Source organism: Astatotilapia calliptera, chromosome 23 (genome assembly GCF_964374335.1).
Source record: "Astatotilapia calliptera chromosome 23, fAstCal68.1, whole genome shotgun sequence".
In the NCBI taxonomy this organism is placed as follows: domain Eukaryota; kingdom Metazoa; phylum Chordata; class Actinopteri; order Cichliformes; family Cichlidae; genus Astatotilapia; species Astatotilapia calliptera.
Window position 1 is genome coordinate 6,237,116 of NC_137443.1, and position 19,344 is coordinate 6,256,459.

A 19,344-nucleotide genomic window follows, 5' to 3' on the forward strand; every position below is an offset into this window, starting at 1 on the left:
GCAAAGCTTCTCAGGTCCCAAAGTCCATTACTATTTCAAGAGTACGCTTGGTCTGCGTCCAGAAACCCACTCCTACATTACAGCATTCATTGTTCATTGACAAATGGGTGGAAATGGTCATCGACTGCCTCTGTGATCATTTAGTCCACGACCAGCCATCCCGCGTCCCTCCAACAACAAGCTGCTCAGACTTTAACACACACATCCATCGGCTCATGTGTCACCAGAGCGCCATGGCTCATTCTGCTTAAGCCGTTTAGACTAACCTGACAAGTTGCAATTTATTGAACATCAAAACCCGGTTTCTAGTTATTCAGTCAGTCGGAGGCAATGTGATGAGTTCTTTTGAGTTTATGAGGAACGAGTTTATTTTCTGGTTTAAGTTTATATTTAAATACTACCGAATTTAACAGTTATGTAAATTAGACAAATAAGTCACTCAAACTTATGCAAATTTAAAGTCAGAATGGCGTTTAGGTCACTTTAGTTTGGGTTTGTTAACTTTACGAGGTGTTTGTGAGCCAGTCTACTTTGTTAATGTCGCTTTAATGCAAAAGCGGCATTAATCTGTTTTTTTTCCCAACTCATTTTGTTTTTCCATCTGCTTCTCACGCTAGACCTTTCTTTACTAAGTAGCCCCCCCCCCCCAAAAAAAGACAAAACATAAACAAATCTACTATTTTTTAAAAAAGGCAGAAAACAAAAATCAACAGCTCATACAACACAGAGCTCCACTTTCTTATTGTAAACGTAAGATGTCAGTATAATTTGGCCAATTACACTCCATCAGTGTGACATCATCATGTGACTAGAGTCATGTGACTGAAAATGCAGCATCATTGTCTAATGAAGAGCAGCAATGCTCGAATGACAGATTTTGACCCCATCAGCTGCATATAAAGCCTCAGTCATACCTAGAGCCTAAAGACCAGTCAGCGAATCCCTGGCAACAAGCAGTCGCTAGGGAAAATTCAGCTCAGTTCAATTCAGTTTAACAGTCTGCCAAAAATGTTTATCCCCAATCAGTTGATGAGGGGTTGCTGAAGGTTGCTAGCACTAAGTGAAATAAGGTGTTGCACTGAAAACTGTGTGATTGCGTTGATCATTAGCAGATTCCAGAAATCACCTGTAGTTTGCAGCGAAGACGCCGGCATGTGTGAAAACAGTCGCCAACTGCTCGCCGAGTGGTCGTGAAACTGCGAAAGGTCCGATGCAAGACGGAAATGGAGACTGTTTGTTGTCAAAGTTGCACATTTGGAAGCATTTTGTTTGTAGCAATATGAAACAATTTTTAAACTGAAGGCGAACGTTCTCCGTTTCTCGTTTTTTCAAATTTCACTCGTGTTCAGCTTCACAATTTACATGCAAGTGAGCGTCTCCTATGCAAACTATGGGCAACCATGGCAATCTACTACCAACCACAGCAATCACAAGGAGGTTTTCAGTATCCTCTTCGCTGCAGATTTCACCTTCCAGCAGCCAGTCACCAACCGGTCATAATTATAATAATCCAGAAAGGTTATGTCATTGGTAAACAAACAAACTAACAAAAAAACATCACGTACAAAGTTGTACGTCAGCTGGTGAGGAACATGAGCTAAAGAGTAGAAAGTGTTCATAGTTTGATTGGGATTGTTTAGACAGTCCAGGTAAAAAAAGTGTGGTTTCTAGAAGATACAAGAAATATTTACTATATGTGGGATTATTGCTGGAAAATCAAACTAATCAGACGGCCGTAGCCTGTAAAAAATATTTTTTTATTTTTTTTATACCTGCCTTTACCTGCTGTTAAGGAACTCTGCCTGAGCTCACTGTCCTGGCTTCCTGTTTGCTTTTCATCTGTAGCTGCACTTTGATTTGATGGCTCGGTGTTTATTTATCATTTCCAAATAATTAATGAGAGTTTACAGGCTGTACACCCAGGGGGGAAATGAAACATTTTCACTCTTCTGAATGCATTAACTCAGTCTGTCTGTCTCCCACAGTAAATCCTGTTTTCTGGCAGACAGGAGTGAACGTCTCAGCGGAGAGGACTCATCAGTCTGAAGTCCAGACCTCAGTGGCAGCAGCGCGATCTCTGTCTGAACCAGGATTTAAAAACATGCATACAGAAACACACTGAGAGGAAAAAGTGACTGTACCAGAGTACCAGAGGGAGAAAAAACCCTGACAGTGATGATATCACTGGTTTGCAACCATCCCTGCCTTTCACCCTTTGACAAATGAAATTTATTACATCAGTTTAATAAATAATTGTATACGTGACATAGTGCGCATAAGGCTGTATGTAGTCTTGTATGTTTGACACACCCAAAAGAGCACGATAACCTACTTTTTGTTCTGTTTCACACTAACACAGCCCTCCAACCGACTCTTTCCCGACGAATCTCTGAAAGTCATTTTTATTCGTGATATCCTTTATGTTGCAAAGTGGTCACACATACTAGCCAGCAGACATCTCCTGGGTTCTGTGATCAAACAAAACCACAAGAAGCTCATTAAAACATTGATCCATGACACAAATACGGGTTAAAAAAATGCTAAATTGAGTGGATGCTCCTTATAGAAATGTACCTGTAAGTTTTAAAGTATTAAAGTTTTCCATTTTTAAGCAACTGTTCATCTTTTGTAGCGAGGCTTTAATGAAGCTATATTAATGCTACACTGCCTTCGGTTCTCAATAAAGAAAATGAATGGCACATCCAGAACTAGGAGCATATAAAGTGGTTTCTCCCAGTAAGGAAACCTAATTTGAAGAAAAATGAAATTAAACTCGTTAATCTCAAAATTATCTCCAGTGCAATTACCTTAGACTGGAACATATCAGTCATCCTGTGACTGCACTGGCTGCTGTGTTTCCAACCAGTTCGAAGGAAATCTCCAGCTCAGTGGTTGTAATTGCTGCCAGTATGGTGCCCATTTCCACTATGCCGCTGCTGTTGAAGTTAATTAGCTGTGTCTGCTTTTCCATGATAATCTTACCAGAGGTCATCATCACAAAATTCAGAACAGTTTGATGCTAAAAGATTTTTGCAAAACCAAGTGTGCAAAGTACGTCTTACTAGGCAGCCACCATAGCCTAACATAACTCGGATAAATAGAGCTTTTTCTTTTTTTTTCCCCCCTGAGTCAGTGGATTACTCTTCTGTATCCCGTGATGTTGGAGGGCTCTGTGCTCGCAGTACAGGAGTTACAGTGAAAACCACTTTAAGCCAATCAAAGCAGAACATCCAGATATCTCTGTCATCCTTTAAAGTAGTGAAAATATGCAGTTTAACTTAAAAAAAAAAGCAAAAACATATTCACCTACAGCATTATTAAAACTTAAGTCCTGTTGTTATATTTTCATTTCTAAACTTTTCTTCAGCTGTTTTTACTACTGTGAACTTTTATTTATTTGTCTGTTTGTATTTGATTGTAATATTCACGACTGGTACTTTTCACTCATTTTTTTTTTTAATCTATTTGCATCCAAAGACTTTTTGTTTTGCTCATTTTCTTCACTGCGGTATTTTGCGGTATTTTGTTCTCTTTTTCATGTGTTGTCTAATTCAGTGTTGTTTTCCACTACACCACATGTTGTTCCAATAGCTGAGGGTGATGACTCTTGCCTTCAAAATAGAAGGCGTCAATTACAACACTAAGGCAGCAGACATTGTCATTAGAGTAATTTTCATGTCTACACAATGTCTTCCAGTGTTGCCCTGCTTTCGGACCGACGCACAGGGATCATTTGTAACAGTAGAATCGGCATATCTTTTTCTACATCACCTCCTCACGTCAAGAAATCGGGGAATCTTTCCAATGTTTGTAGATGTAGAGCACCAGTTGTAGTGTTTGCGGTCGATATCGTAGCTGTTACCTGTATATTCCAGTGAACGCAGTGCGTGTTGGCTTGGTGAGACACAGCAGTTTGTGAATGGGTTGAACGTTGTTTGCACTCATTAAAAGGACCTGAAGACGAACTAGTGGTAGAGGCCAAATAAACACTCGTCACATTATCCAGAAGTCATATTTTCGAGTTCTTAGATAAGAGTCTCTGCTCACACATGCTGATATTTGGACAGTATTTATTTTAGGATTGTGTGTTTGTGTGTGTGTGTGCACATGTGTCTGTGACATCAATCACAGTCATTGTACATTTAGTGTTTACTGTAGTCTCTCTGTGGCTGACATCTTAAAGACTTAAAGATTTGGAGGTTTTTGGGTTTTTTAAACTAACTACAGGCAGTTTCTTCGGTTCGTTGGTACCTTTTTACGTGTGTTTGTGTGTAAGGGAGGTTACATCAATGTCAGGTGTTGTAAAATAAGAATCGGTTTGTTCTCATGACGTGCAGTGGCCAGTTGTAATCAGTTTGCTGTTGTTCATCAGATGAAGACCATAGCAGCAATATTTTGTACAGTTTAGCTTTTACGTTAATTGCCTTATTAGGAAATTTTACATATAGGTCTGTTGTTTATATTTTTTTCCACTTGTGCTGTAATATTTATTTTTCTTTCTCATAGTTGTGCTCCTGAGAATGTGTACATAAAACTATAAATACATATATAAAGATATACAAATATATTTTCCATTTGAATCGGGAAAATATTATTTTTATTTGGTTTCATTTTTGCTGCTGGGCAAGAAATGATTGCAATCTACATGATTTTACTGTACCATATTCTTCAGTGTGTTTATTGAGATGCAGCTGCTGTATATTTATGGTTTGCAAACCACGGCTGTGTCTTTGTATGATATCCAAAACCGAAAGATTTGTGGGGTTTAATGTACATGCAGATCAATAGGGATTCTTCCAACTGTTCAGCTGTGTTGTGTGTGTTTTCAAATCCCAGTGTGCCCTCATCCAATAGGAAGAGTCCTTTACAGAGACATAGCATGATATCAAAATGAATATGCATATCAGAAATGTGTATTTATGTATATCTGTGTAAATTCATCTATTTATACATGAGGATAAATAGATGACTGTGTGTGCGTGTGTTTGGACTCAATCAGAATGAATACGAAATAAAGCAGTTCTATGAATTGTTGTCCATGGAGATGATGTGTTTTAGTTGGTTCTTTGTTGGGTGGTTTTTCTTCTTTTGGCGGCTCTGTTTGACTACATTGAATCATCTGCCTCCATGTCACCATAACCATAGCATCCACCTCTGTAACACCAACCCTCTACATGTCCTCCTTCATCCGTGAAGCTTCTCTGAGGTCTTCCTCTTTTCCTTCTGCCGGTCAGCTCCATATTCAACATCCTTCATCCAATATGTCCTCTATTGCACACGTCCGTACCATCTCGTCTCTCTAACTTTGTCTCCAAACACCTCAACCTGAGTTGTCCCTCTGGTCTAACTTCTAATCCTGTTCATCCTGGTCCCTCCCAATAAAATCACGACATTTTTACCATCTCCAACACGGCCTCCTCTCTATTGTCACTGTCATCTACGAACATCATCGTCCACAGAAACTCTTGCCTGACCTCGTCTGTCAACTTGTCCATTGCCACCACAAACAAGAGGGGCCTCAGAGCTGATCCCTGAAGTAATCCCACCCCCATGTGGAACCCATCTGTCATTCCTACAGTGCACCTCAACATGCCCTGCATTAGCTTCTCTGACAGTCCTGGCAAAATAATCATGTGACATGGAAGCGAAACTTTGAACATGGCCACTGGAGAAACTTACCACATAAACCTCTGTGTCTGACTCCACAAATCATTAGTAAGTAATAAAGTACTTCAGACTTAAGGAGTCAAAAACATTTTAATTCATGGGTCACATGCTGCCCAGTTTGATCTCCATGTAACTTTTATCTTAACCTATTTAAAAAAACATGCCAAACTTGTCACTGAAAACAATATCCTGTGAACAGTCCATTTATATAAACTGATGATGAACTGCCTCTCTCAAGAAAAACATGTCTCAGCTTTACGACTGGAAACAGTGATGATTCAAAGAAATGCACTGGCATGACTCCTTGGCTTAAACACCATATTTCTGCTTGGTAGTAAAAAGACTGTGTAATGTCTTTGTCAGTAACAAGGCGGTAAACCGAACAATGACTCAGACCTCTGGCTCAGATAAAACAGTTGTTAGCAGCACAATGTTTCCTTTGCAATATTTACATTGTAAAAAGTCATTCACCCGGCCATGCAAATCCTTTAGTGGCTTGGTTCTGATCAGTGGACAAAGTGTTTGAGAACTCCTGCATGAGGCCACAAAACATATAGGGAAACCTGAAATGTGACCCGTCCAGCATCTAGAGTATTGTCTATGTCAGATTTATTTTTACAACTTAAAGGCATTTCACCTCTCATCCAAATGGCCTCTTCAATTCTAAAAGCTGAATGGAAGTCTCACATTATTAATTCTGTAAGCATGGCAGGGGTTGTTGTTTTTGTAGAGTGCTATAAATATGGCCACTTGGTGGTGCCACTTCAAAGGTTTATCAGAGGAAACAACCAAAATATGTTTTAAATAACTAAAGTAAATCTAAGAAGCTGATATTTTGCTCTGGATTACAATGGACAGGCTAAGCTTTAACATCATTGAGATTGTTTTCCTAAGGTCATGAGAATGGCTGTAGGACTGCAGGAGAGGCTGTAAATTTGCACATGCAAAAGCAGAAAGCTGGAAAGCCACATGATCTCATTCGAGATAATCCCTTTAACCTCTTTAGCCCAGCCCTTTAAATATAATGTATCTGTAGAACATTATCTCTGCCACGGGCAATGACCACAGACATACAGGCACACCTGAGTGTAATCTCAAATCTAGCTTTTTCTCTAATTGTAAGAACAAGAATAATTGCATCACCAGATGCCTGTGTTGGCCTAGGCACATCCTTTCGGGTACAATTAAACCATTTCTGACCAGGGTATTATAGTTACCTACAACTATAATGATGTAAATGAAAAAGATAAAAGATAAAGATAGATAGAATATGAACATGGTATAACAATAATAGATGGTATATCCTGCTTTTCTAGCACAGTGTAGTATAGTCTTTCCGTCTTGGTGTATATTGTGCAATACTTTTTACTTCAAAAAGTGTGTGTGTGTGTGTGGGGGGGGGGGGGGGGGGGGGAGAGGGGGGGTACGTCGACGAGCTCTGAAGGCTCCGAGCATCCAAATTAGGAGAACAAAGGCTGCGATGGTAGTCGTGTTTTCAAGGTACACGATGATTGGCCAGCATCTTCAAAGAACTCATGTGATTGGTGGATTTGTCTGTCAGTAAATGAGATTAACTTTTCAATTGGCCTAACTCGAAGTTGCAAAACTCACGTGCCTTTCCTCTTCCTAGAAGGCGGTGCCTGCTGGTTGTTACCTGCTGGTGGAGAAGCTTGTTGTTGTTGTTATTGTTGTTGTTTGTGTTAAAGTTTAAAAAAATAAGTCTTCTAAAATGGGAGCCCGAGACGATGAATACGACTACCTGTTCAAAGGTAAGTTTATCTCTGAAGGGGGATGAATGTCAGCGTCTCGGTCGTCTTTAATATGGCTCTCGGTAACAACAGGAGCAACTGAGGAAGTCAGTAATGCTAAAGTTAGCTCCACTGGTAGCAAAGTAGCAAACGATGAAACGATACCTGCTGAAAAAACTGACGCTGCTGCAGGTAGAGTTTGGAAATTCAGTGAACAAATGTGCATTCCCTAGCTTTAGGATACACCTTATCCCAGTGAGTAAGTTTAGACACGGCAGCTGTCAGGCTGCTTAAAGTGTGTTTAAGTAGCTAGCCGCTAACATCACAACGACGTTCCTACTTTGAAGTTAACTGAAACGAACCCATGTTCTGATTATATTTGATCTGTAAATCAATTAGCTGGATAACTTGGTGATAACGACCTTGAGTATGCCTAACAGGAATAATTAATGTCATTTTATTCTCTCTGACATCATCAGATTTGTTTGTCGTCACGTTAACATTAGACAAAATATGTCTTATATTAGTGAAGGTGGTGTGCATGAACAAAGTGAAATTCTAGCGTAACGTCAGTTTGAAAATGTCAGTGTTGAAAAAAATGATTTTTTTTTTAAGTGTTAAAAATATTAAAGCTGATGAGCCACATCATTAAGAAAAGGGGAAGCAGTTGTGGAAACTAGGATAAGAACAAAGCTGATGATAAGTTAGCAGCGGTATGGCACTATAGATGTGATGCCTTCTTTGAAAAGTGTAGAGAAGGTCAGAGAGTGCTTCACTGTGTCTCTGTGGATCTAGAGAAAACAAACGATACAGAGGAACTGTGGTACTCTATGAGGAAGTCAGAGGTAGCAGGGAAGTGCAGGACATGTATGAGGGCAGTGAGCCAGTGGTGACACTGGGTTCACGGTGGGATCGGATCGTCTGATCCACCTGAGCCTCTTCTTGTTTGCAGTGGTGATGGACAGACTGACAGATAAGGCCAGGGAGGAGTCTCTGTGAAATGTCATGTTTGCAGACGATACTGTGATCTGTAGTAAGCGTACGTGGCTGCTGGAAGAGAGCCTGGATAGGTGACTGTATGAACTAAGAGAGAAGAGTAATGAAAGTCAGTAGAAGCAAGACAGAATTCCTCTGTGCATGAGAGGGAGAAAGGTGAATAGGTAAGCATGCAAGTAGCTGAGGTAGTGAAGGTAGAGAAGTTTTAATACCTGGGGTCAAGTCAGGGTAGAGTGGATGGAGACCAGTGTCAGGTGTGATTTGTGACAGAAAGACAGCAGCAAGAGTGAAAACAAAGCTTTACAAGATGGTAGTGAGACCTACTGTGATGTATGGCTTGGAAATGGTGATAATGAGAAGTAGACAGGAGGTCGAGCTGGAGGAGGCAAAGCTGAAGATGCTAAAATTTTCATTGGGTGAGACCATAATGAACAAGATTAGAAATGAGGACATCAGAGGGATTTAGATAGAAAGCTTGGCAAGTCTGAGATTATTTGGATGTGCAGAGAAGAAATAGTGGATGTTGAGTATGGAGCTGCCAGCGAGGAAAAAAAGAGAAAAACCTCAGAGGAGGTTGCAGAGGGTTGGTGTGACAGAGGAGGATGTTAGGGTTAGGGATATGGTGAGATGGGGGCAGGCATTCTGCTGTGGCGAGTTTGACTGGCTTAAATAAAATAAAAAAATTTCTCTGGGCTGGCTGTGCAGCGTAACAGGGGTGGGAATGCTGCAGCCTTAAGTGAGCCATGGTAGACCACTGACACAGCAGGTCTACTGTTTGCTTTGTTTTTTCATGTGTCTGGTGTGTATTTTGATTCTAGTTGTACTAATTGGAGACTCTGGAGTGGGGAAGAGTAATCTGCTGTCCCGTTTCACAAGAAATGAGTTCAACTTGGAGAGCAAGAGCACCATCGGGGTGGAGTTTGCAACCCGCAGCATTCAGGTGGACGGCAAGACGATAAAAGCTCAAATCTGGGACACAGCTGGGCAGGAGCGCTACAGAGCCATCACCTCAGCGTGAGTTTGTTTTGTCGTATGCATTACTTAAGGTGTTACGTTAGTAATGGTTATTTATAGGGTAATGTTCACACACTTAGACATGTATAATGAGATGTGTCTTTGCTAATAATTGTGGCTGAGTAGTACGTGTTTGAACCCCTTAGGGTAATAGACCTGGTGCCAGTTTTACATAAATTAATTGTCCAAATTCCTTTTGTTATCAGGAGGAATTAATCACCCAAGAGGAACCATTTTGTAACAGCTGTTTATGTAGCCGGTCTGGCCTGAAACTCTGACTGCCTTGTTCCTACGTTGTGTTGTGTGAATGATGAGAGGAGTCAACTCTCGCTTTGCCAGCTGGGGCGGGTTTATTCTCCCAAAACTGTTCAAAATAAAAACAACTCGGTACAGCAAATTTAACTGGGCTTCTGCATGCACAGTTTTAAGGGAGAGAGAAGAATAGCGGACCACATGAGAAATCACCTGCATGCGCCTGTGCCCTAACCTGGGATCGGCAAATTAGCATGTTACAATAAAGTGCTGTACTCGACAGGGAAACAACAGTTAACACTAAAACATCCAACAAAGCCGTGAGACGAAATGCATAAAGGGAACAAGCAATCCTTGAATCACTTTTGTTTACTTTAACTGTGTTTAATCGCTGTGTAACCGGGAACACTAGCGTACACGCACCTCTCCTCAGCAGGGCCTCTGGGTGACTGAGGAGAATAGCGAAATGACTTTGTGGGAAGTCAAAGGTCACACAAACAAAATAAAAGCTCCAAAAATATAAATACAGAAAATAGATATATATATATATACACATACATATGTACATAAACGATACTGACAAAGCAAAAAATAAATGATTTTTTTAATACACCCGTTACATTTATATGTATAAAAAGTTGTGAAAATAATACAAGGTATAAAATGCAATACAAGAAATCCTGCTGGAGATGCTGGAGTTTTGTGGTGTCAGATTGGTGGCACTATTGTTTTCAGCAAAAGCAGCAAGCCATTGCTCCATTGGATCATTAGGTCCTGTTGTTTTCTTTGTATTGTTTGTGTGTCCTCCTTACTTCTGTAGGGATGGAAATGATTGTGAACCTTAGTGTCTTTATATGAAACTGTTATTAGTCACCAATTATAACCAAAACAAGTGTAAAAGAAAATACATTTGGCTTGTAATTTCTATTTATGGTTTAAACTAATACTAAACCATGTTAATGTTAAAAAGTTAGATGCCATAAAGCCATCATTATCAACTATCTTCATCAGGTATTATCGGGGCGCAGTTGGGGCTCTCCTAGTTTATGATATTGCGAAGCACCTGACGTACGAGAATGTGGACCGCTGGTTGAAGGAGCTGAGGGACCACGCTGACAACAACATCGTCATCATGCTGGTTGGAAACAAGAGCGACCTTCGACATCTCAGGGCCGTGCCCACTGATGAGGCCCGAGCATTTGCAGGTGGATTTTTGAGTGTTCTTTGTTTTGCTTTGGAGCAGTCAAAGTAGCTCCTTAACATTCAGTTCAATTGCTGTAAAATAAAAATCCCTTTTCTTTCTTTTTTTTAACCTTAGAAAAGAACACTATTTCATTTATTGAAACTTCAGCCTTGGACTCCACTAACGTAGAAGAAGCATTCAAGAGCATTCTCACAGGTAAAAAATAAAAAGTGTGAACTCAACTCAATAATCATCCAGGTACTCTACTGTTAGACCTCTTATGCCATTGTTTTCTTTCCTAGAAATCTACCGTATCGTATCTCAGAAGCAAATATCAGACAGATCTGCACACGAAGATTCTCCAGGCAACAATGTAGTGGACATAAGTGTCCCCCCAACCATGGATGGGCAGAGGGGCAACAAACTCCCCTGCTGCCAAAGCCTGTGACCCTCCTTTTTTCTTTTTCTGGTTGACTTTGTGTCAGATTTTTCTCTTTTCCCTTCTACTGTCAGATGCTGTCATCTTACCCTCATGGGTTCAGAAGTGTTTGACACAGAGACTCTTAGATTTGACATTCCTTTATGCTGTTTTCTTCTTTGTTCGTCTGAGTCCCGTGTCAAAACAACTTGTCTAAAATACGAAAACTGAGAAGAAAGACGATTGTTAAGCTGTTAACTACAATCTCTTTTTAATTCACTAGGTGATGATCCTATTGACCCACTCCTGCTGAAGGAGTGGCGAGGGATCGGTAGGCCTGTTTATGAGTGCTCAGAGGTGTTTTTACTCGGTTCCTTTTCTCAGCCTAATCTGCTATAGTGGAGTCTCATTTTCATGTGGGGTTGACCTGATTCTGCCTGTCTTGCAATGTGGGTGCAGAAGAGGAGATGAGAGGAAGGTTCGTTTGGAGTGCTGATGTGTGGTCTGTCAAGAGTTTCTGGTTGCCTCTTTAATTTTAATTTTCCTCTTTTGTGCTGTGTGCCCACTCTGGCATGAAATTAGCATGAGCTTGGGACCAGACTGGCTATGAATGACTGACTCATTATAGGCAAGCATGAAACACATGACACATTTTTGTTTTTGTGTGTGTGAGTGAATGAATTTTAGTTTAGTACACAAACATACCAAAGGAAACTATCAGAATCAGTTTTGGGGAAGCTCATTTCACCGTGTTCAAGGATGTTATGCTTGCAGGTGATTGCTAAAAGGTCCAGGCTATTTGCAACAAATGTGTAACGGTCCACAGGAGATTCATTGTTATAAGTTGTGGTGTATGATGTCAAACTTTAATTTCAGAATTAGATTGGGGTTTTTTGCACTAGAGTCCAGTTATTTCAGTGGAACCTTATGTTTCAGAATGGCATAAAATTTTCATCAGGTAGCATTTTGCTACCTGTAAGGAAAACAATGCTGACAGAAAAGGAAAAATGAAGTTGAAATTGTAACATTTCTGTACCGAATAAGCCATTGCTGTCATTAATCCTAACTGTTGAACAGGAATTGATAAAAGTTTGTAAACTCAGAACATTATCTGTGGAAAACCAATAAATAAATACTCCCCACATACTGCTTTCACTTCAGCAACATTAATGGGTTTTACTTGAAAAAATGGAAGTGAAAATCAGAAATGCAAATTTTGTTTTCATACTTGGGTGGAAAAAAATATTTCCACCCATCTGGTTGAGGTGCTGTCATGCATTAGGTGTTCATAAGAAAGCATCTCATACATTTAAATGTGAATTTAATCTGAGTATATATAATCTTTTTTCCTACTTTTGCATTACACCAGAAAATACTGACTCATAACTAAAACCTGTCCATATGACCATACAGCAGACAGTTATTTTGGTATCCCTTACTCAGTTTACTCATACCTTAAGCTGGGTTGTTTTAATAATTGACAGATGGGTTTCTTAGGCATTTGGGATACAAACCTACTTTTTTAGGTTGTATTCAAAATTATTAGAAATGTATAAATAAGGTTAAAGCGATAAAATTAGGATAGTTTACTACATGTAACATCTCAGTGCACATTCAGGGCAGGCCTTTCTGTCTACAAAGCACATTTAAAACAAGAAGTGCCAATTCTGAGAATACACTACTATGAGAAAGCAGGTGACATTGACGACAAGGTTTGTGAGCATTATAACTCAAGAGCGAGATGACATAAGGTTTTCAAATTCATCCTATGAGTACATCTGATAAACATCTCGGACAAATTGGAATCTCAATGACCTTGACCTCAAGTACATAGGTTAACTTTTTGAAAAGCACCTAGGGTTTTCAGGTGCATCTGAGGGTGTTACTGGTGTAAAAGGTTTCAGGTTTTTCCTCAGTAGCTGGAAAGCTGCTCTGTTGGATTTTAAATGAGGCCATTGCACCTCTATTATACAGTCATTGATTCAAACAGACACTATGATCATGAATTTGTTCTACTCCTGCTTGGGTTAATGACTTTGGTTACATATGTTAGTTTAAAGACATAGTCTATTAATAGTTGTGGCTATTATAGACCACAATATGTGTTGAATCACTATGCAATTTGGTGGGATGTATGTCATTTTAGCTGGGAAAAATATATTTTAAATGAAAATATTAGGCTAAAGAAAGAAAACTTCCAATGAGCTTCAGAGTCATTAATTGGCCACCTTCGTTCTTCAACACAGTGTGAACTCTGAGGCAAGCTTTCTTGTAGTTTCTTTAAGTAGTCTTCAGACATAGTTCTACAGGCCACAGTCTATCAAAATCTGACACTGTTTTTCTAAGTGTATGCATCCATTACCTTTGTGACATTTTTCTGTTCTCCACTTGTCCAGTTTCCTCAAAAAGTTCAAGGTTCAGTACGTACAGTACTGAGATGTGCTAATTTTTTGGCTAATAGGATCACCTTCTTGGTGCATAAATACTATTTTATATCTGTCCAATTGGTATCTTTGGGACTTTTTGTAGATTAAAATAGAATCTTAGTTGTTACAAAGAGCTTTAAATAGGCTCTTAGTAACAACGTGTCTCAACATAAACTTAAAATAATTTCTTTGCTAAGTTGTCATGTTACGTATAGACATGACACTAGTTCATCTCTTGAGTTTAAAGCATTTTTTTTATGCGTGAATGTTACATAGGTCAGTTGTAAGCAGTTCACCAAGCAAAAAACACTCCTCTGAAAATGGGTGCAAGGCAGAGAAAAGGAAAAATGAGTTGCTCAAGATCAACAGTTTTCAGTTTGACTTTATGGAAGCAAACAAAGAAATGAAGGGCGAATCAAGATTTTTGCACAGTATCATAAATGATGTGATTTAATTATTTGCATGTTTAAGGTTACGTTTTCTCGCTGCACCATCTCGTGGTACAAACTGGTATTACACTGAAATACAGCCCAGGCCCAACTTTAGTACAGATCTCTTCAACACAGTACATAGATGTTTAGAGAGAGAAGTCACAGTGGATGTTTCTTCACATTCTGCTCACAGCTGAAGTTCAAACATAAATAAGGCCGTTTAAACTGTTATAAACTAAACCGAGGAAAGCCACTATGTCACTGACTGAAGCGAAACAAAACTTAAAGTGAAATAAAAACTAATTTAAAAATGCAGATGTGTTAAACAGTGTGGGTTAATGGTTTTGAATTGTGTTGAATTGTGAAGTTTTCCGGTCTCATTGAGCCTGTCATGTTTCCTGTTGGGGCCCCTCCCTTTGGCACGCTGCTGTTTGCGGCCACATTTATAGCCGTCTTCGGGATTTGTTTGTGCTCTGAGACGCCCTGTTTCTTCACCGCAGACGCAGACGCAGGCAGCTGATGATGATGATGACCCTCTGGGTTGTATTTAAAGCCCAGGGAAAGCGGAAGCCTGGCCTGACTGTTATCAGTTGAGAACTGCTAGCTGGTGTAGCCTTACACTGAGCAGCCTTCATCGTTAGCCGCCTGTGCTGTTCACTCATACATAGTTATTAAACATGAATAGAGAAGGAAATGCGAGCTTTTTCGGACAACAGGACTAAAACATCACCAAGAAGAAAGAGAAGAAGAAGTAGTCACGGGTGAGTAGCTGTTAGCTTTTATTTGTTGCTTTTTTCCACCAAGCGGATGGCTAGCACTTCGCTGACAGCTAGCAAACAACACAGCTGCCGTGAAAGTGAAACTGATTAGAAAATGCTTCTTTATAACGACATTTTCACTGTGACGAAGTTGGATAGTAGTTATTCGTGTGTAAAGAACAGCAGAGATACACACAGCTAATTTGAGTTGCCGCGCAGTTGTACAGTATCATAATTCAACTCTGATCCAGACAATAGTCTGGTTCAAATTCCCACATCTGTCTGCAGCGGTTAGTTCCTGTAACAGAGCCACAGTGAAGGAAAATGCCCCAGTTCGAAAGCTAACTGCATATTAATGTATGAGGGTTTATCATTGTAAGAAACCCATCATTAATCATTCATTCAAACGTGTAATTTTTGTTTGATCTTGACAAAATCCCTGCATTGATGTTCCCCAGCTGACGAATCCATACACACAGCTGATATTTAAAAGACTCGGAAAACAATAGCTTAATAGAGTCAGCGGTTGCCTTAATTTGGGGTTACCTCTTTGTTTATTTAGGTCAGGGATTGTACCTCTTAATCACCCCTGACGTACCCCCTCCAAATCTCCGTATGCATAAACAATAACACCAAGCAGCAATAGGGAAAAAATGCTCTTCGGCTTCACAAAGCTGTTCATCATCTGGCTCTGTTAATTCAGGATTTAACAAATCAAAGTGCATAAGATTGTGACTCAACTACAACGAGCTATAAATAATCATAAAAGGGCTTTGTTGTCTAACTTCTATTTAAACAGTGAGATGCTTGACTTAAGTTGAATCATCTTTTCTCAGTTGCGAGGGTTAGAAACAGCATTCATTGCCAGATGTTGTCTAAATTCTTGTTTGATTGAACAGCAAAATCTCATAAACAGACACAAACATTTCTGCACTGGCTGTCATGTCAAATCTCCTCTTGAAAAACAAGTGTTGGACATGGAAGAGTATACTGGGTTTGCGTATAAATGCTGTAGTTTACCAAGGGTATGTACAGTGCTAAAGAGGTTTTATTATCAACACTAGCCCAGTGTTAACCCACATAAACAACAGACTAGTAGCTCAGTAGTTCTTTAAAAGTAAGTTGATAAGTATTTTCAGTGAATATTCCCCCCAAATCCCCATTAAAGTTCCATATATATCAGACATGCTACTTTAAAATTATTGTTTCTTATTTTATTGCTTGTAATCAGTGTATTTCAATTTTGCTTATTGTGTTCTAATTCATTTGTACAGAATAGGATACATTTTTGAGACAGCAAGAAAAAATGTTGTTAAGGGTTATCTGGGTTAAGACAGCTGTTTATCAGGCTGCTGCACATCACATTCACTGTCACTGACCTCACACTTGGTTTTATAATGGATTAGCAGCTGCTTTTGGGCAAACTGGCCCACCTCCAAACGGACAGCTTTCTTCTAAAAGACGGAACGTCTTTTCTGGATAATTTTAGCCGTTCCCACGTGGTAGGAAATTAATCATTTGTGAAACAGACTACAGACATTTAAGTAACTCTGTCAGAGTACTGCAGTGAGCCAAATGACGAACAAACTCTGGTCTACTATCACATTTTTATATATAAAAAATGCTATACGTCAGTGTCTGTTTGATCAGTTATCTGGTTAGTAACCCAGTTACCGACTTCCCTGACAGTACTAGAAACATTAAGAGGGAAGTGGTGAGTTGGGTTATTGCAAAACTGTAATACCATGTTGTTTGCTAGTCATGAACATGAACATGAACATGAACATGAAGGTCAATAAAAACAGATGGACTGTAAGCATAATATAGCAAACATAAAATGACTCATCATGATAGTGCAGGCATTGTACTGTAGCTGATTTCCATAAGTTCCTTTTCCAAACCCAGAACTTCCCTCCGACGAGCCTAATCTGGACACTAAAGTATTAATGGACAAGTGCACACTATAGCACACAAAAAAAACTTACTTAAAACATCACTCAAACTTGTCTCCTTGATCCATTTATTTAGTTTGAGCATTTGCAGAGTAAACCTGGGTTTCTCTAGTATATTAAGTTGGAGTAAAATTACTTGCTATCTCTCCACCACAGACATTTTTAAAAAAACGATAATGCATTGTCTGTGTGTGTCTGTTTCTCTGCAGAGCCACTAGAGAAAAACAGGAGCAGTTTGTGCCTGGCACTCCCCCAGCCTCCCCTCACCTCCAACCCTTCACACCCTCCAGTCCATTCGTGCTGCCAGCGAATGGACCCTGTAACAATGACGACCGGCGGGTGCTGCCACCTCCCTGGCTCTCTGTGTGACTGTGCCAGCAACACAGGCCTGTGGAAGAGCGTGGAGGAAGCGGGCGGTGACGGGTGCCAGGCGCTCTACGTCACCCAGGTCACAGCCATAGATGGACGGTTGCTGTCCTCTGTGCTCAAACCAATGAGTGCACAAAGGTACTTTAAGAATATTACTGTTATTGCTGTAAGATGTTCCACAGGTAAACTTTGAATGGGATTGTATTGTGATGGCAGCTTCTCCAGAGATAGGAAAAATATATATATATATTTTGCTATAGTTGCTAAACTTGTGATTATGCCTTGTATTAACACTATTTCAGACAACGCACTTCTCCATTTTTCTTGTTTTTTGTGGGGGGGTTTTCACATTTCTTCACTACACACCCATTGAATATTATTATTATTCTCTTTGGGATAGAATGGTAAAACATTTTTGCTGTGTTTCATGCAGACGATGCCTGCCATTTATAAAAATCTCTGTATATTTTTTATCTCAGTGATGGTCCCATTTGCCGTATTTGCCATGAAGGAGGCAGCAGCGAGGGTCTCCTGTCTCCATGCGACTGCACAGGCACTTTGGGTACAGTGCACAAGAGCTGCTTAGAGAAGTGGCTGTCGTCCTCCAACACCAGCTATTGTGAGCTTTGCCACACGGAGTTCAGCATCGAGCGCCGACCGAGGCCCCTCACAGAGGTAACAAAGGTCAATGCCCTTTGCCTTGTCTGCAACAATCCTTCTTCTCATCCTTTTTATTCATCGTGGTTGGGCTGCTGGTTGTGAATGAGTGTGTATGTATGAAAGTGTGATGGTGCTTTTTATCCGTCTTTTTCTTGTTTTACATCTCTCTGCTTGCTTGCTTGCTTCTTTGTTAATGCAGAATGTCTTTTCTCTTCATTAGCTTCTTTCTTTTTACCTGGTTTCTGCCACAGTCTGACTTCTTTCTGTTTTTCTTCCCTCTTATGTCTTACCCCACAGTGGCTGCGAGATCCCGGCCCCCGTAATGAGAAGAGAACACTGTTCTGTGACATGGTGTGCTTCCTGTTTATCACTCCTCTAGCAGCTATTTCTGGCTGGCTTTGCCTGAGGGGCGCTCAGGATCATCTTCAGCTGAGGAGCTGGCTGCAGGCTGTGGGCCTCATTGCCCTCACCATTGCCCTCTTCACCATCTACGTCCTTTGGACTTTGGTAAAAAAAAAAAAGAATTCCCATCCATTATTACTGTAAAGCAGACATTTTCACTCGGAAAGGTTGATGTATAATGCTGCACTTCGGTTTTCTTCAGGTATCATTCCGCTACCACTGTCAGCTGTACTCTGAGTGGAGGAGAACAAACCAGAAAGTACGTCTGCTCATTCCCGAAGCCAAGGAGTCGAACTCTTCCCAGCATTCCTTGCTCTCTAATAAACTGATGAAAAAATCGGCCAGTGAGAGCATCGTATGAGACCAAACGGAGATAGTCGATGATTATTACATCTTTTACGTATGAGGGCTGATTCCCGATGCATCCTGCCCACAGTTTTGACTTTGAAGAAACACCTGTGGGGATTTTTTTTGTGTGTGTCGCTTTTTTTTTTCTTTTTTTTTTTTCTTTGCACCATGGGCTCATATTTTTTCACATTGCATTTTATAATCCTCACATGGGTGCAGGAATTAGCACATTTTAAAGGAATCTGCCTTTCCTCGTGTCAGGTGTTGACCAAGTTTATGCAAAGGCACTGAGGAACGGTGAAAGTGGTGGAAGCATGCAGAAATGGAGCCGAGCTGTCTCATCATCACAGATGTGACAACATGACTGGCTAAAACTGACAGCATAAAACAAGATGGATCGAGTAAACTTGTTAAAGAGGACTGTGAAATTGAATGATTGTCCTGCTTGGTTTAACAACCCATCGATGGTCAGGTATAGCACGTCTACTCATTGTGTATTGCGATGATAAAAGCAGCTGCTACATACGCCTTTTAATCATGTGTTACGTGGGCACGCACTTACCTACTTGGGGCTTCTCTTCTCTGCCCACTGAGGATCTCGTTGTATAATCACATATTAGTCTGTAGTTTGAAGATAAAAAGCTTTGATCTTTAATTTTTATTTCATAGTCACATCTGGATATGTCATCTGAGTGGAATCTTTTAACTCGCAGCTTTTAC

The 19,344-nt window shown here is 40.1% G+C and overlaps 3 protein-coding genes across 7 annotated transcripts in view; all 3 read left to right on the plus strand.

The window, feature by feature from the left end:
* pip5k1ca (phosphatidylinositol-4-phosphate 5-kinase, type I, gamma a) overlaps positions 1–2,272 on the plus strand; it is a 52,958-nt gene extending 50,686 nt beyond the window's left edge. For 2 of the 4 annotated variants that reach the window (XM_026158804.2, XM_026158808.2), the window contains one exon: positions 1,986–2,272. In XM_026158804.2, the coding sequence (XP_026014589.2) occupies positions 1,986–1,988 (3 nt within the window). In that variant the 3' untranslated portion in view covers positions 1,989–2,272. The remainder of the gene's footprint in view (positions 1–1,985) is intronic. The other 2 variants (XM_026158806.2, XM_080296921.1) reach the window with 2 other exon arrangements.
* Positions 2,273–7,274: 5,002 nt separating this feature from the next.
* Positions 7,275–12,422, plus strand: LOC113016185 (ras-related protein Rab-11B-like). Its single transcript, XM_026158809.2, has 5 exons — positions 7,275–7,436; positions 9,230–9,425; positions 10,689–10,882; positions 10,996–11,076; positions 11,163–12,422. Exons 1-5 carry the CDS (start codon positions 7,397–7,399, stop codon positions 11,306–11,308), a joined length of 657 nt encoding a protein of 218 aa, XP_026014594.1. The 5' UTR covers positions 7,275–7,396; the 3' UTR covers positions 11,309–12,422.
* Positions 12,423–14,526: 2,104 nt separating this feature from the next.
* Positions 14,527–18,828, plus strand: marchf2 (membrane-associated ring finger (C3HC4) 2). Of its 2 annotated transcripts, none has more exons than XM_026159786.2 (5): positions 14,527–14,896; positions 17,055–17,352; positions 17,694–17,889; positions 18,172–18,381; positions 18,479–18,828. In XM_026159786.2, the coding sequence occupies exons 2-5, from the start codon at positions 17,156–17,158 to the stop codon at positions 18,635–18,637; spliced, it is 762 nt and encodes a 253-aa protein (XP_026015571.1). In that variant the 5' UTR covers positions 14,527–14,896; positions 17,055–17,155; the 3' UTR covers positions 18,638–18,828. The 2 variants fall into 2 exon arrangements, with proteins under 2 accessions (XP_026015571.1, XP_026015570.1); XM_026159785.2 differs by having other exon boundaries at positions 14,529–14,896; positions 17,694–17,898.
* The last annotated feature ends 516 nt before the right edge of the window (positions 18,829–19,344 follow it).

Excerpts from the sequence above, each read along its gene's own strand:
- LOC113016185 (XM_026158809.2), top strand. The coding sequence starts at position 7,397 with ATGGGAGCCCGAGACGATGAATACGACTACCTGTTCAAAG. Across the intron at positions 7,437-9,229 it reads ATACGACTACCTGTTCAAAG|TTGTACTAATTGGAGACTCT; the intron begins GTAAGTTTATCT and ends TTTTGATTCTAG. Across the intron at positions 11,077-11,162 it reads ATTCAAGAGCATTCTCACAG|AAATCTACCGTATCGTATCT; the intron begins GTAAAAAATAAA and ends TTTCTTTCCTAG.
- marchf2 (XM_026159785.2), top strand. The coding sequence starts at position 17,156 with ATGGACCCTGTAACAATGACGACCGGCGGGTGCTGCCACCTCCCTGGC. Across the intron at positions 17,353-17,693 it reads AAACCAATGAGTGCACAAAG|TGATGGTCCCATTTGCCGTA; the intron begins GTACTTTAAGAA and ends TTTTTATCTCAG. Across the intron at positions 17,899-18,171 it reads CCCTCACAGAGGTAACAAAG|TGGCTGCGAGATCCCGGCCC; the intron begins GTCAATGCCCTT and ends CTTACCCCACAG.